The following is an 18,187-nucleotide window of genomic DNA, read 5'->3' as shown; positions in this document are numbered from 1 at the left end:
ATCCCCGGCTGCTCCCCGGCCACCGGAGGAGGGTCCCACATGGCGCGCAGACCTCTCCTGCCGCCCGCTGCTCCCCTCAGCAGTGTACTTCGGTCCTTCTGCCTGCTCTGCTCCCCGCTCTGGCTCTGGTGAATTCTCTCACCCTCCCGCGCTTCTGACTGTACCCAGTGCATGTATAAACAAAACAAACAAACAAATAAATAAATAAAACATGCCTCTATTTAAAAAAAAAAAAAAAAGGACATGTTTATTAAAAAAAAAAAGACACAAACACAAAGCAAAATATGCATGGCAAAGAAAAACATCAAAAGTAACTTCTGGAAATAGAGAACAGAATTAGGAAAGAGTCAAAGGATTTCAAATTACTCTCTAATGTTTTATTTCAAGTGAAAGGAGAAGGTAGATAAGTCCAAAAGCAAATATGGCAAAAACACTAAGATTTGACAATGCTGGAGAGTAGGAACACTGTATCTTCCATATGTTGGAAACATTTCATGAGTAAGGGTATAAGAAAGTATAAAGAAAAACAAATTAATTCTTTGAAGTGTAATAATAGTGTTTTGAATTCTTTTTTAAATTTCTAAACTGTCTTTTTTTTTTTTTTTTAAAGATTTATTTATTTATTTATACAAGCACTGGGTACGGTCAGAAGCGCGGGAGGGTGAGAGAATTCACCAGCGCCAGAACAGGGAGCAGAGCAGGCAGAAGGACCCAAGTACATTGCTGAGGGGAGCAGCGGGCGGCTGGAGAGGTCTGCGCACCATGTGGGACCCTCCTCCAGTGGCTGGGGAGAAGCCGGGGATCGAACCGGCGCTGCAGAGGCTGCGGGCAGCTTCTCAACCCAGCGCTCGACCGCTGCGCCACCCGGGAGGCCCTCTAAACTGTCTTTTAATGAACATGTGCTGTATTTAAAAATGAAAAGTAAACACAAAAAATGCAGAGAGATAAAAAGGGAAAATACCCATATTAAATATAAATTGGAGTTAAAGTACTGATATAAATAACTATTATAAAATTCATGGTGATATAAGAGATGTAGGTGATCAGATTAGGGAAACAATATACCACACCAGGAATGTACAAAAACGTGTGTGTTTGTGTACACACAACTGTTTAAAATCAGAGAAGACATAAAGGGAAACATATGAACCCAAAAAGATATCATTTCTTAATTTTTTTCCAAAAAATTTACGTAAATTCAAAAACATAAAAATCCAAGTGATAAAAAATGCTCTTAATATTTTAGTGTGCAACTCTTACAGAACTTTCTCAAGGCACATTTTATCACCAACATTATATTCATGTTTCTTAATATATATACACAGTGCATGTACATATATTTTTGGAGGGCAATTTGCCAGCATACAATATAGCATTCTATATATAAACACACACATATAAAAAAAACCCAGTTTATATAGTTATATGTAATATATATTATGTATTATATACTATATATAACATATATTATAGTTTTAAATTTTAAACAAAATATTGTTACACAACTTAAAATTTTAAAAAATCATCCTTCTGGGGCCTCCCTGGTGGTACAAGGGGTTAAGCACCACACTATGAAGCAATCCACAGCCTCTGCAGCATGAGTTCGATCCCCGGCCGGCCAGGGAGCAACCCACATGGCGAAGCAGACCTTACCTGTCTCGCCTGCTGCTCCCCTCAGCAGTGTATTTCAGTCAGTCTGCCTATTGTGTTCCCCGCTCTGTCTCTGGTGAATCCTCTCACTCCCCTGCATCTCTGGCCTGTGTCCCAGCCCTTGCATGCATAAATAAATAAATCTTTAAAAAAAAATCATCCTTCTATGACAGTCATACAGATATACCATGTTTTTTAAATAACTATAATATTCCATACACTGGATATACTAAAATGCATTTCTTTGTGACAGACTATTATGAATAAGGCTCACAAATTGGGCTAGTGTTTCTGTAAGACAGCTATCTAAAAGGAAAATTTACTGACAAAATGCCCTTCAAAAATGTTCTACCGGGCCTCCCCGGTGGCGCAGCGGTTGAGCGCTGGGTTGCGAGACTGCGCGCGGCCTCTGCAGTGCCGGTTCGATCCCCGGCTGCTCCCCGGCCACCGGAGGAGGGTCCCACATGGCGTGCAGACCTCTCCTGCCGCCCGCTGCTCCCCTTAGCAGTGTACTTCGGTCCTTCTGCCTGCTCTGCTCCCCGCTCTGGCTCTGGTGAATTCTCTCACCCTCCCGCACTTCTGACTGTACCCAGTGCATGTATAAACAAAACAAACAAGCAAACAAATAAATAAAGCATGCCTCTATTAAAAAAAAAAAAAAAACTTATAAAAAAAAAAATGTTCTACCAATTTCTACTTTCACCAAAGTGCATGAGAGTATGACATTTCCTACCATCCTGGTAAAAGTTGGGTATAATCCACTTTACAATATTTCTGTCACTCTGACAGACATAAGCTATGTTATTTTCTTTTCACTTTCCTGATCATTATTGAGGCCATAAAGAATATTTAGGGATAGGAGAGATAACAATGATTGCAGACAGAGGACTGCAGAGATATGAGAAAGTAAAAGTAGATCTGAAGACCAAGTAATGATTTAATTAGGTTAAAGCACCGATAATGTAAAGATGATTTGACTCTAATGACTTTGAGAACAAAGAATACCAACGTACGTGTACATACTAGACTTCTTTCCCTCAAGTTTTTTTAAAAAAAATTTATGTATGTATGTATGTATGCATGTATAAATACATACATACATATAAGCACTGGGTACAGTCAGAAGCGTGGGAGGGTGAGAGAATTCACCAGAGCCAGAGCAGGGAACAGAACAGGCAGACTTGACAAAATACACTGCTGAGGGGAGCAGTGGACACGGCAGCAGAGGTCTGTAGTGCCATGTGGGACCCTCGCCGGCGGCCGGGCATCAAACCGGCAGTGCAGAGGCTGAGGCCAGCTTCACAGCCCAGTGCTCAATGGCTGTGCCACCAGGGAGGCCCTTTTCCCTCAAGTTTTAAGGCTAACTTGAAAGATTTTTTTCAGCACAGTAGTGATATGACTAGAAACCACACTTCAGGAGTTAATATTGGAACAGTGTACCCAATTTCATAGGGAAAAAATCCAGTAAGGGCGGATTCAGGCCAGAGATGGTAAGAAAAACATAAACTAGAGCAAAGAATTAGGGAAGGAAAAGAGATGCATTAGTACTGTATTATTTACAGAGCCCACATCAAGGAAACTGGAAAGTTATTAGATAACAGAGGAAGTAATCCTACTGATGGCTGAAGACAATGTGCTCCCCAACCAAGTTGATGCTGATTACATTTAGTGAATACATGTAAAGAAACATGTACCAAAATAATATAATTAAAGAAAAATACAAATGCTAATGATGAATCATCTCAATACTGAAATCAAATTAAGAAATACATTTCTTAAGTACCTGAAAGATCACTACTTTCAATTCGGCGGAGATCTGAATCAGCCCAAAAGAGCTTGCCCAATCTGCTATCAAGAGCCAAAGCAACTGGTTTACTTAAGCCACTGAAAAAGAGGACCTCCCGTTCTGTTCCATCCAAAGCAGCTCGTTCAATTTTGGGAGACCTTTCCTGAAGATTGGTAAAATACATATACCTGAAGAGAAAGGAGGAACAAAATAAGAAACCCAGCAAAATGACGACTTTTTGTTGATTAAGACATGAGGTAGCATAAACAATCCTATTTTTAAATATTTTAGAATACATTATTTTAAAAGTCACGAGATACTTTCAATAGCAGTAACAAAGGGTAAACACAAGTTGTTAGGGAGCTAACTTTGATGGATTAGTAAGACAAAGCATAGCAATTAAAAAAGTTAAATAAAGGGCCTCCCCGGTGGTGCAGCGGTTGAGTGCTGGGTTGCGAAGCTGCCCGCAGCCTCTGCGGCGCCGGTTCGATCCCCCGGCTGCTCCCCGGACACCGGAGGAGGGTCCCACATGGCGCGCAGACCTCTCCTGTCGCCCGCTGCTCCCCTCAGCAGTGTACTTCGGTCCTTCTGCCTGCTCTGCTCCCTGCTCTGGTGAATTGTCTCACCCTCCCGTGCTTCTGACTGTACCCAGTGCTTGTATAAATAAAATAAATCTTTAAAAAAAAAAGGAAGGTTAAATAAAATAGTAACCAAAGAGATATGGACATAAAATCTTAATTCCTTCTTTAATTAGTCTACTTCATAACTAAAAATAAGTCACATATAAATCAATTCTTATATTTAATTTCCAGCATTTATCTCTTTCTTCTCTTTTGAAGTAAACTATTCACACTACTATATTCCTTATCATTCATTCAGATTATTTGCATACTTATTTGTGTAAGTAATATATATTCAATAGAAAGCTCTGTAGTAAATAAAAGAAGACCTAACAGTTCTTGTCATATAAAACCTAAAGTTTAGTAGGAAATATAAGACTTAAAAACAATTAATTATAAGGTGAATTGGAAAGGACTCAGTGAAACTAGATGCACAGATGTGTTGACGAAATCACATCTGGCTGGTGGCAAGCAGATTAAGGAAAACTTCAAAGAATGTGGCAGGTCAAATGGTCAAATTTAGAATTAAAGCAATAGTTACTTAGAAGGAAATTCTTGACAGTAAAATAAGAGAAGATATAAGCAAAGATATAAGAAAATGCATAGGCAGGTGGATGGAAAATGTAGGGTTTTTTTTCCACTGGAGTCTAGAACTTTTTTTTTTTTAAGATTTATTTATTTATATAAGAACTGTGGTACAGTCAAAGGCGCGGGAGGGTGAAAGAATTCACCAGAGCCAGACCAGGGAGCAGAACAGGCAGATGGACTGAAGACACTGATGAGGGGAGCAGTAGGCACGGCAGGAGAGGTCTGGTGCGCCATGTGGGATTCTCGCCGGCCGGCTGGGATAGAACCCACGCTGCAGAGGCTGCGGACCCCTTCATAGCGCTGCACTCAACCCGCTGTGCCATCAGGGAGGCCCCAGCGTCCAGAACTTTAAGAGGTAAATAACAAATGGGCTGAAAAGGAATGGTGAGTCTCAGATTCCAAGACATCTAAACACCACTTTAATAACATACCCTTTCTCTGGGTTTACCACAATGGCTCGAGGTCTGTCTTGTTCTCCTTTCAGCACCACTCCAATTGATCTCCCATCTAATCTTGTTACATTAATGACATTAGTGGCCTCACAAGTCCAGTAGATGTATCGGCTATAAATATCAATGCTGAGGTCATAGGGCTGTATTTCTAGGTTCTGGTTCGGAACAGAGCTCACAACAACAGTAAGACCCTAAGGAAAGAAAAAGACATACAAATAGAAAATTGGACCCCAAGCCAAACAGACTTGAGGCGATCACACACAATGCTTACACTTAAGTGGTCACACATCTGAGAACAAACTCTCAAGTCTCAAGGGACATTTCTTAACAACACAAATTTTTTATGAGTAATGTGCTTCTTTGTTAACATGCATTTCAAATGTTCCCTTCAGTTATTTATGACATGGGGAGGAAGAGAGATCTGAGGCCATATTAGTTGCTCTAAGAACCTGAAGGAGCATTGATTAGAGATGGGAGAGAGAAAATAGCAGCTGTCTCCTGTAACCTGGAGACAACTGTGGCTAGAACCATATCCTTGAAAGATCTCAGTGCAAAGGTCCTCAAGCAGGGCAAATTCTGCATTTGCAAAAGTCTCACCAGAGGTATTTGGCAGTGTCTGGAGACTTTTTTACTTGTTATGCCTGTGGGCATAAAACTGGCATGAAGGAGACAGAGGCCAGGGATGCGGCTAAACATCCCACAGTATATGGGCCAGACCCCCCACAACAAAGAATTATCTAGTCCAAAATGTCAATAGTGCTGAAATTGAGAAACTCTGCTCTGGAGACAATAGCAATTTGTCAAGGCTACAAACCAAATCTATTCATCATGTCTTTCTCTATTCCCCAAATCCACCAAAAAGAACTGTTTTGTACAAAGCCAAGCAAAAAGAGTCTTTGTCCATCTAGCCTCTCTGAATAAATTATATTTTATGTATTACTCAGCACAGCTGAGGTAATACATTCCTTAATGAGATTACCTCATTTATTTGCTGTGTCCTTGGCTGTAAAATGAGAGCTATAATTTCTATCTACTAGTTATCAGCCTGTTAATCCAGGCCTACATAGTATAAAGTACATCTGCAATATATCTCTATAATATACCCCTAAGTGATCTCTAATCAGCTCTAAATACATTTTGTGAGATAAAATATATCAAAGATTAGTAATCTAATCTCTCTAATTTTTAATATATTCAAAATCCAATTTAACATCATTGTTATAAGGAAGATGACAGTAATTGAAAGTAATCCCAGACTAACATTGCTTGGCCAAAGAAAGAAAGTAAAGAAGTATGGAAAGTATAATAAAACATGACTCATACACAGCATACGTAAGACTTGCTGATTATATTTTCTTTCCCATCCCATAGTCCCCAAATAATATTCTCCCCCCAAAAACAATAATGATAATGTATCCTAAATGATTTTAATTTTACTGAGCTTGTTTTGTATACTTCCTATTCTCTGAACCTTTTAAATAGTAAAGTAGCAATGTAAGTATTATTGAATTCTTACAATGTGATAAATAATGGGCTATGTGCTTTACATTTCTTTCAGCTAAAAGTTCCTAAGAATACTAGGAGCGAGAGTTGAGATGAAAATCAACATCTGATTTCAAAATGTCTAATACTTCATGCAAATGAGCCACAACAAACAAAACTTTATATAAATGAATATGGTAGCAGTGACTGTCAAAACCAATATGTAAGCACAAGTTACCCTAATACAATTTATATTACAATAACATGATCAGTTTTGATCATTAGGAGGGGTAAAAAACTGCTAGTCACCCTCCCACCCCAAACAGAGTCAATGCTTAAGTAAAATAGGATGGTGGGTCAGTCTAGTTACTAGGCAGAAGAAATGGGTTTTGAACTGAGTCCTGAATTACCTGGCTGCCATCTTCTTGTGCTTTTCGGATCATGTTTTGCCGTGAATCAATCCAATATAGTTGCTTGTCTAGTGGGTCATAGTCAATGGCCCGGACATTCCGAAGGCTATGGATAGGAAGGATGATGTCAGGGCTCTGCTGTTCATCAATCACCATGCGGTTGATGGCGCTCTTTTGACTGAAGAGCAGGAAAGTAGTTGGAGCTTAAAGAAAAAAAAATAGTAAATCTGAAAGAGTTGACCAGCCAGTGTACTATACAGCTCATACAAAACAGACACAGATATTGAAGAGGAAAGGTTGAAGACAACCCTTTGGTATGCCCCTGAAAATTTTCAAGGTAACATTAATCAGCACTCTGATTACCAAACCAGTTACGAATTTACGCAATGAGATAGCCACCTAGCTGACTTGTCTCCATCTTGTCCACAGTAGTATTTGCAGGAAACTTGATTTCAGTGAAGCATTTGATAAGCTAAACAAAATACTCCTTGTCCACCATGTGACAAATGCTACCTCCTCCATAACCTACTCCTGTGGGTGAGAGGAAGTGAGGCCTCCATAGGTCAAAACACATAAGGTTGGGGGCCTCCCTGGTGGTGCAGCAGTTGAGCACTGCGCTGCAAAGCTGTCCGCAGCCTCTGCAGCACCAGTATCATTCCCCGCTGCCCAGGGAGAACCCCACATGGCGCAGCAAACCTCTCCTGCCTCGCCCGCTGCTCCCCTCAGCAGTGTCTTTGGTCCGTCTGCCTGTTCCTGCACCCCGCTCTGGCTCTGGTGAATTCTCTCACTCTCCCGTGCTTCTGACCTGTACCCCAGTTCTTGTATAAAATAAATAAATAAATCTTTAAAAACAAAAAAACACACACACATAAGTTTGGTTTAGTCTAAGGCCTCTCACTACATAGTCACTGATCTTAACTAAGTCACTAAACCTCTCTGGGTTAAGTTTACTCAATTCTAAAATTAGATTCTAATTACCTTGTCCCATCATTAAATTGCTATAAGAATTCTATAATGTATGTGAAAATATTTTTGTAAGGCTTTAACAACTTTATATAATGTAAAGTAAAAAATGTTTATTACTATCAATAATAGAATAATAAACTTGGTGTTAGCAGGAATTAAACAAATCCTCGTGTATGACAGATACAGGCTTATTAGTACTGTGTATGAGATGGCTATAGGGAGAAAGACCTATAAAAATCTTACACACAAAACATTAACAAATGCTTTATATTCATTATCTCTAATCCTCAAGACAAATCTTGTATTTTCACTAAAAATTTTTCTTCTCTGATGATATGTTAACGCTCTAAATTCATGAAATGGGGAAATACAATAAAGATAACTTTCCCCTTTCGCAGGGACTAGGCCTCTGGTAACTACGTAGTCACCTTTAACAACAGAAAAACATCTAGAAAGGAATAGCCTTTGACTGTTACCAACAGTTTCAAACTCTAATCCATTCTGAAACTCTTTATTAAAAAATGTATTTATAAATGTCTTAACTTTCTCTACTCTTTTGGTGCTCAGTCATCACCTAAATACAGTAGAATTTTATGCTTCTTAGGGATAGAAACCAAGTTACAATTCCTTGCTTTAGCTACCAATAAACCCTGTTCTTCACAGTTACATTATTTGTGGTTCCCTGGTTTACTTTACATTTACATCCAAATGCATACTGGCTTAAACCCTAAAGAAATTTATTGCCACTTACAAAGAAACCTGATATTCACAACCCCAAAATTCTGCTTAAGTAAGTTCTTCATTGGCCAAAAGCCCACACCTAACTCAGAAGATTTGGAAATTATTTCAGTGATTCCACTGGAACTCTCCAACACCTGGATCCCATCACAAATTGATTTAACTTTCAGCAATTTTAATAGAAGCCTGCCTTAAGTAGGATGAACACAAAATAAGAGAATAGCTAACAAGTCTCCCATCTTTCTTTTTTTTGGCAGTACTTTCCTGTAAATCAAGAAATACAAGACTCTAAATTCTAAGTCTCCAACAGAATAAGCATTGGTTATACTAAGATATACAATGAAACAAAAAAAAAGGTACCCAGAATTTTTGTTGCCAGCTTCTCCTATCTGGGAATCAATTAATCAAACATATATTTGGTTCCTAGTATATTTTACAAGCCACCCTTTTTTGAGTCAAATTCTAATCTTCAGTATGATTCCACAATTAGCTATGAATTTTGTTGTAGAAAAATGTGGGGAAAGACAAACGTGGCTCTAAATAAATGCTTTCATTTATTTACAAGTTTAAAGTCACAAGGAATATGCAATTTTATAAGCCTAAATCTATCCTATTCAATTTATGCAACCATACTCTCTCATCTCCTGCAGAATGGTACTTTCATAAAAAATTATCCTATCAGATTGAGTCTTACATTTTCACAGTGAAGACGGCCACATACAGAAGTTGGAGGATGAGGTATAAGCAAGGCGGACACTCTTCAGCTCTCTTTTGAGGATACAAATGCTCACCTGCAGCTTAAATGAAAGCATTGCTCTTGTGTACAAACAGCATAAACTATTAAGGCTATGCCCACCACAATGACTGTGCCACGGGAAAGTCAGGACAAGCCCAGTTCACACTTTATTAGCCAAGTCATGTATTGTGAGGCTGCATTGGTCCAGAGGAAATATATTGTCTTAATTTGCACAATGGTGCCATAGAGGCTACATCAGTACTGAACAAGGGATTACATTTGGCTTCCTGTTTCCTCTCAGACTTAATCTCTTTATTCATTCAGTCTCAGACACTGGCCCCCTAGGTGTTCCTCTAACACGCCAGACAGGTTTTCCTCAGGGCCTTTTAATTTGCTGCCCCCTTTTGCTTAATAGACCTCTCAGCCACTCAGCTCATCTCCTTTCCTCCTTCAGTCAACGAACTGTCACTTTTTCTATAAAAAGCCCTCCCCCACCCCCCCCACCCCCCCCACCCCCCCCCCCGCCGCCGCCGCCGCTCCCGTACCTGCCAATATTTCCCCTTAACACTTATCTCTATATAACCTGTGATATAGCTAATTTAGTTTGCTGTCTTAGAGGAATGTGAGTTCCGTGGGGGCAGGCAGGGTTTTTTTAAAATCTATTTCATCTACTACATTCACCACTGGCACAAATAATGTCCAGTATAAATGCAAAAACAAGCATTAAATGATGACAATTAAGGAGAACCCTATAGCCATGATTTTGAAAGAAAATAAATTATTTCAGAGAAGAGGGAGGAAAAAGAAACAAACCTCTAACATGACACATCTCTTACTAGAGTTATTTAATCTTCCAATTATCACCTCCATTTTACAGATGAGCAAACCAAGGTTCAGAAAGGTTTATAATAATTTTTCCCAAGGTCACAAAGCTGTTGAACAGAAGAGCACATGTACTTTTCCAAATCCTGCCCTGTTTGTTTTTTCTTTTATTTAACAATAATTTCTTGAAATCCACCAAGCTTTATTCTAGGCACCTCAAATATATCAGGGAAGAAAATGGAAAAAATGCTGCTTCCTGAAATTTATATTCCAACAGACAGTAAGCAATAAACATAATAAGGAAGTTTAGTATATAAACGGTATGGAGTATGTAAATTATACAGTATATCAAAGAGTGGTTAAGTGCAACTAGGAAAAAGAAAAAAGTATTGGTAAAGGGGCACTAACAATGTTAAATAGGCTGGGAAAATGATTTGCAATTTAAACAGGTAGATCAGGTCTCACTGAAGGACACAATTAAGCAGAGACTTTGAGAAGTGTATCTATGCAAATATTTGCAGGAAGAACATTCCAAGCAAAGGAAGAAAGCATTACAACAGTCCATAGGTGAGAGTAACTGGCATACTTGAAAACAACAATGAGGTCAATGTGGCTGTCAAGGAGAGCATAGAGAACAATAAAGCTAATAAAACAAGTAAAAGGGAGGTGGCGAGAGGGACAGATCATACAGGAATTTGTACACCATTATAAGAACTTGATTTTTATTCTGTGAAATGGGGAGCCATTTTTTAAGATCTGATTTCTTTTTTTGAGACACAGGTTAAGGAGTAAATTGCTTAACACTAGAAAACTTCTTAACTTGTGTTAAACTCCTATAATCTGCCTTGGAATCTAATACAACTCTACACAAATATTAAATAGTACTCATTATAGAGAGTATACAACAGGTGGCCCCTAGAAGCACTGCTGACCTATCTTGAGAAGGTAACCAAAGACATAATGGGAGACTCAGCACTGATTTCTTTCTTTTTTAAAAAAAGATTTATTTTTATTTATTTATGCATACAAGAACTGGGGTACAGACCAGAGGTGCAGGGGGGGGGGGGGGCTAGAGGATTCACCAGAGACAACAGTGGAGAGCAGAAGAGGCAGATCTACTGGAAAACACTGCTAAAGGGAGCAGGGGACTGGGAGGGGGGGCAGGAGAGGTCTGCTGCACCTTGTGGGTCATTTCACTGGCCATGGCTGGAGATAACTTGATAGTGCTGCGATTTTAACCCCTGTGCCACCAGGGAGGCCCAGGGCACTGATTTCTTGTGACCTTCACTTACCAACCAACATGCAAGTGTTAAGGGGGAAGGATGTCCTGAACAAACTCCACAAATAGGTTTTATGGAACCCACCCTCACCCCAGACCAGAGAGATCCAAGACACCAAGGACTACAAATCCCATAATGTCATCATCATGGAAGGGAGGGTTGCTGGGATCTAAAGGTGGAGTTAAGCAGCCAAGTTTGGTATAAAACCAGACATGTGGGTCTTGGGGGTCACTTGGTTATTCACCAGTTCTCAGTGTGTTATTGGGGTTCCAGCTCACCAGAAATAGTAGGACACATTCACAAATTGATCTCCCTCTTTTTCTCCCTGAGTTCTTCATTTCTTCATTTCCCCTTCTTTTGTAAATAAACCCTTTATTAACTTTTCTGTGTGTGCCTACATTTGAGTTTCATTATAGACCCTTTTAAGCTCACGGTGATAACCCACAATCAGACTGTTACAGGGCAGCACCAATATAAAACGGGTTACCTGACTGAGGGTCCTCACCCGCACGCTTAAAAGGGACTTCATACTCCACTGCAGGCACACACAAAAGGTCAATAAAAGATTTATTCACAAGGGAAGGGGAAATGAAAAACATGTACAACTCAGGGAGAAAAATGGGAGATAAAGTCTTAAATGCGTCCTACCCGATCCGCCCACCTAGAATCCCAAATAGCACTTTGAGAGCTGGCCGCGAGCCATGAGCAGTGAAGCCAGGAGGCGAGCAAGAGAGGGACCCCAAAGCCCATGTGTCTGGTTTTTATACCAAACCTGGCTGCTTAACTCCACCCTCAGGTCCCAGCAACCTTCCCTTTGGTGGTGACGGGATTTATCTTTCCCAATGTCTTGATGGCTTTGGTCTGGAGTGGGGGTGGAGTCCACAAAGCCTGTACGGAATTAGCTCAGGACATCCTTTCCCCCTAACAAGACAACCCATTTCTTATCGGGGTTGCTCTGTAACACAAGTATAAACAACTGAAACAATGATCCCAAAGTCTTTCCATCTTCTTCTTGTCTCCATCTTCCTTCACTTATTACCCTATTTTCTCCTTCCATTCAAAGTTAAACTTCTTGAAAAGGGTGTCTGTATATATGCTACTTCCCCTTGCTTTCCTCCCTTCATTTTATCTGCTCCAATCTTTCACCATTATACTCTTCAGGGCTACTAATAACCGTTATCCAAAATCCAAGAACACTGTCCTAGGCCTCACCATCCCTCTTAGCATTCAAGACTGTTCTTTTTTAAAACTATCTCATCTCCTGTCTTCTCTGCCCCTCTTCTTCCCTGGTTTTCCTTTTACCTCTGGCTGCTAATCTTCAGTGTTCATGGAGTTTCTCTCAACCAGAGTTCCTAAGATTACCAGACTTTTTCTTTTCTCTACATCAGGATCTGGAAAACTATTACCTGCAGTTAAATCCAGACTGCTGCCTGTTTTTGTAATAAAGTTTATTGGTATTCAGCCACATATTAAAAATTGACCAAGGCTGCTTTCATGCTAAAGGGACAAAGTTGAAGTGGTCTGTGAGTCTCAGGACTCACAAATCCTATTTACTCTGACTCTTCACAGAAAAGTTTTGCTGACTCCAGCTCAGTACTGTCTCCCTAAATAATCTCGACCATTTTATATACATGCAGCAATTCCAAAATTGTTACCTAACCTCACCTCTCTCCTCTAAGTTCTGAAACTCAACTACCTAATTAGCACCTATTTAATATTTGTTTAAATTTATCTATTTAATATTCCTTTAGGCAAATCTGCCTGAAATTAATTTTTTTATTACGTGTTGTAAACTAATCTTCCTTTCCAGTCTTCCTCATTGACTAACTGCTCAAACCAAAAATCTAGAAGTCATCCTTGCTTTCTCCCTCTTCTTCCCCATATGCAACCCATTAACAAGTTTTATTCATTCTAGCTTCCAAATATAAATGTGATAAACTATTTTCCAGGAATGGAGGACTTTTGTTTGCCACACTGGATAATGCCTGCTGTTTCCTCTTGCACAAACTGGACTACCCTGAAAAATCATCATCTGAGGCTGCACCCCAGCATCCACACATTTGACTTTCATCACCATAAAAAAAGTGGCAAAAGGTGAAAGAGGGGAATTGCTGGGGGCAAAGGATGTCCTGAACAAACTCCACAAATAGGTTCTATGGACCCCACTCCCGACCCACCAAATAGATCCAAGATACCAATGACCACACATCTCATAATGTCATCACCACTGAAGGGAGGATTGCTAGGAACTGAGGGTGGAGTTAAACAAACAGGTTTTGCATGTAACCAGACGTGGGCTTTGGGGGTCCTGGGTTTTTCACTGGCTTTCAGCGCACTATTGGGGTCCCAGCACAGCGGAACTGGTAGGACACATTCACGAATTGATCTCCCTCTCTTTCTCCCTGAGTTATTCATTTCTTCATTTCCCTTCTTTTGTAAATGAATCCTTTACTAACCTTTTTGTGTGTGACTGCAGTTGAGTCTTATTCTAAGTCCCTTTTAAGCACGCAGGTGAAGACCCACAGTCAGGCACCCCACTTAACATTGGGGTCGCCCTGGAACTTAACCTGAATTCTTTATCTTCTCTCCATCACGACTGCTACCACCCCCGTCCCACACTATCTCCAATGTTACACAAGAGTGACTTCCCTGCTACCGATATATTCTCCCCCCACCAATGTATTCTCCAAAGCAATCAATTATGTTATATCTGATTAATTCTCACAGCAACCCTGTAAGATCGTTATTATCACTCCCATTTTGTAAATGAGAAAAATCATGGCTTGAAATAACTATGACTTGGTTCGTAAAGCACAAACCAGTATGTGGCAGAAACTCCTTATCATATTATAAACATATTTTTCTCACATCTGAGGTCTCCTGTCAAAGTAGACTAAATCCTTTGCTATACAACTTCTTAAACAAGTATATTAGAGTAATTTCAATAGTTAATTATATCCAATATCCTCTAGTAGTTTTGTTAGCTTTTTCCCAACTGAGTCATGCCCTATTTCTCTTCCATAAATCTACTCTTTCTAATTCATCTCTTCATCCTATCAACCAATTTGTTCTCATTTATCCAGAGTCATGAGCCTTCATATATACTTGAATCATACACCAGGTTTCTCCAACCCAGCAATATTTTCTTCACACACTGTGTTTCGTTTCTAGCACAGTGTGTGTATATTTAGTATGAATATACTAAATACAACAATTAAAAATCAGGAGCTATTGCAGGCAGAAAAAAAACTTGGATTTGTGACTAGATGGGAAGATTTGGTATCATCAGCTGGAATTAAGTAATTACCACCCAGTATGATCAAATTATGTGCTCTCTAGTTCCCCATTTATCTACTATTGTTTTATACAGGCTAAATTTACCCATATGCATTTTCTGCCTGGTCTCTTACATACTTAATTTTTTCTTTTTTCAATCTTTAGCCATCTAACAACTTTAAAAGGACAAAGAGGTTATATTTTGGAGATTTTCTTGTTGTTGTTCTCTTCCCTTTTCTTATGAAGAAAAATATGAATCAATATAGTATGCATGAATGCCCCTATCTCAATGAAGCTATGCAAATTTTGCATTAAATTTTTAAAATCCAAGGGTAAAAGACTTAATTAATTATAACATTAAATAACTTATCAAACAAATAGCAAACAGCAAAAATTTGTAAGATTTTTACTTTTAATATTCCTCTTTTACTAAACAAATGATTAACTCTGTTCTACACTTTATAGTCTAGAAAGAACATGAATTATACTGTTTTCAAAATCCTGTCTTCTAATTCTAGTCTGCTTTGGGGGCAAATGTAGCTTACCACTACAAGTCCTGTTGTCAGCATTAAGAGAGTAGTGGGCAGGGCATCCACAAACAAAACCTCCAACTGGCACAGCCAAGCAGAGGTGGGAGCAATGCCCATTGCTGGAAGCACACTCATTCCACCCTGCCTGCCGAGAGGAATGAAAGACGAGGATGTCCATCACATAATCCAAATGGCCCTGAATGATGGTGCGGTTTTGGCCACTGGTTTTGTTGGCACGCTCAATGCTGCGTCGGCTCCAGTCCGTCCAGTAGATGTAATCTTGGTACTGAGTTAAGCCAAAAGGATGAGGCAAGTCATCTGCTATAACTTCACGGTTGAGTCCTATTTTTGGAAAGGCAGTAGAAAGGGGAGAAGCAGAGGAATGAAACATGTAAGAATATAAGAGTCTTACTGGCCAAAAAAAAAAAAATCAAAACATATAAAACATTACATTTGTAAGCAATTTAAAATACAACAATTCATATAAAACCAATTCTAAAGCCAGAGCAGTCTTCTGAAATCAATCCACGGGCAGTCTGACCCCATGCTTCATATTATATTTCTGCTATAAATCACTGAGTTGTTTAAACTCCTGCAAATGTTCTATTTTGGTTGTGCTCTTATTTTCTCTCCATGAGGTGTGTCTACAGTTCAAATTTGCTTCTTCCTTCCATAAAAAGATGGAAAGCATATACTGTATTTTAGTGGTATAAAAAGTCACTTCAAGAATATCTAGGGAGTTATAAATTCCATTATAAGCCCAACTATAATGAAATTTCCACAAAAGAGAAAGATGTGAATCCAAGTAACTGGCCCACTATTAATAATAATAATAAACACAATATAATTCCAGACAGGGGAAGAATCTAGACATTCACATGAAGTTTTATTAATAGTATTTAGCCAATGGTGAATAGCAGGCACTGGTTTTTACATAGAAAGAATAATATACTATCTGTCTGAATAAAAAGAAGGACAACTTACCAAGCATATTTGAAGATTCTATTAAGTTGGTGTCCAGGTCTGTCCAATAAAGCCTCCTTTTAGCATAATCAATAGTCAGGCCATTTGCCCGGCCCACATTTGGAACTAATGTAGTACGTTCACTTCCATCCATAGCAGCTCTGTCTATCTTAGGTTTTCCACCCCATTCAGTCCAATACATAAATCTAAATTCAAAACAATGGATATTTGACATTGCACTTTTGATTACTTGGGAGGAAGGGTTATAGTCACTCAGAGTAAACCAAGGAAATTGGTAAAACAAAATCATGGCTATAATTTTTTCAATTATTCTGGCACCCTCAACTAAACTAAATATTTTTTCTCATATCCCAGAAAGGAAATGAGTCAGTTTTCCTTAGTCTTTCCAACGAATTTGTTCCATCCAAAACCTAGGATTTGGAAATAAACCAATAATTTCTTTATTGCAGCACTTGCATTTACAAAACTGATACTGCAGAGAGCAAAAAGGATCTGGTTCATCATGCTCAGCGAAATAAGCCAAAAAGAAAAAGAAAAATACCGGATGGTCTCACTCATAGCAGGAATCTAGAAAACTTAAATAAGGGACCAGAAAAATGAATAACTATAAGAAAGCGAAAATCAAAATCAACAAAAAACTATGAACCAGAGACACTTTTTGGGGGGTGAGGGGCGGGAGGGGAGGGATTGGGGTCAAAATGGGGGGGTTGCAATTGTATGGGGAATATAAAAATAAAATTTATTATTTAAAAAAAAAAAGGATCTGGTTCACTGCTGAATAAAATATCTTTATGTATTTCTAAATATAAGTAATTTGAATGTTTTTAACTTAAGCCTACTTTTTGATTTGTGTAACCAACTCTCCCCAAAAACAAGTTGCAGAGTATATCAAAGATAAAAATAGCCTTTACCTGAAGTTAAAAGCTAAGTCTAAAAATGAATTTGGTTACACATTCCAAGAAAACATATATTTAAGAGAAATGATTTACCCCTTAACATCATCTGCTGGGCACTAAATACTGCTACTAGAATCCCTATGAAATTTTGGAATATTCTTTTGCTTTTATTTTACTATTTTTTGAGTTTTCCACTTTAACCACAGAGCAGCCTACAATACAGGCTTTTTACAGATGAGTAGGTCACAGCACCAAAAGAAATGTAAATGATTTGTCTAGTAGAATGTCTTAAAGCCAATCACATAGCAGAACTAGATCTAAATCCTTAATCATATGTCCTTTTAACTAAACTAGTAAGGTGCTAAGGTTTGACATACTCTGAATGCTACCTGCCAGCTCTCACCAAATACCTGAGTACACATACTCACTCATCAGCCTGTCAGCTGACTGTTGACTTGGTAGCAAAGTATGAATATGCTTTTCTGAAAATTAAAGTTAGTCTCAGGCTTTGTTTGCATTTGTACTTGTCAGATGACAGGCACATGCTCAACACAAGAGCCAAAGAGAAACAACTGTGAGAGACATTTCACAGTTGCCAGCAGCCACATAAACGAGAGTCTTTAGCCTCAACTACTAAATTTATCTGTCTCGTAACTAATGCTTAGAGTAAAGATCACCATAATCCAACCACAACATGTCAGCACAGAAAAACTATCTTTGATATTGCCTTATAACTATATAGCTAATGAGCTAATCATGGAATTAATGTGATTTCAAGATAACTTTTTAATAAATGATAGATATACTTATCTGTTTACATTAATAACTTTGCTTTTGTAAGTGAAATTATTCTTCAATTTCCATTTTGAAGTTGCTGACTTTTTAAAACATACTGAATCATGTAAGAAACATCACATACCCTTGAAAACTGGTTATACAATTTATCGCTTAATAAGCAATTATTGCCATGC

General features: G+C 38.7%; 1 protein-coding gene across 5 annotated transcripts in view; it reads right to left on the bottom strand.

Moving 5' to 3' along the window:
• The window catches only part of LRP6 (LDL receptor related protein 6), a gene marked incomplete at both ends in the record, with an annotated part of 128,603 nt that overhangs the window by 23,823 nt on the left and 86,593 nt on the right, over positions 1–18,187 (bottom strand). For all 5 annotated transcript variants that reach the window (XM_084255922.1, XM_084255923.1, XM_084255925.1 and 2 more), the window contains 5 exons: positions 3,434–3,624; positions 5,076–5,287; positions 6,989–7,191; positions 15,352–15,678; positions 16,321–16,505. In XM_084255922.1, coding sequence (XP_084112048.1) covers positions 3,434–3,624; positions 5,076–5,287; positions 6,989–7,191; positions 15,352–15,678; positions 16,321–16,505 — 1,118 coding nt within the window. The remainder of the gene's footprint in view (positions 1–3,433; positions 3,625–5,075; positions 5,288–6,988; positions 7,192–15,351; positions 15,679–16,320; positions 16,506–18,187) is intronic.

Source organism: Talpa europaea (assembly GCF_964194135.1).
Source record: "Talpa europaea genome assembly, chromosome: 15".
In the NCBI taxonomy this organism is placed as follows: Eukaryota; Metazoa; Chordata; class Mammalia; order Eulipotyphla; family Talpidae; genus Talpa; species Talpa europaea.
Note: the sequence above shows the minus strand (reverse complement) of the source record. Positions and strands in the feature narration are given on the sequence as shown.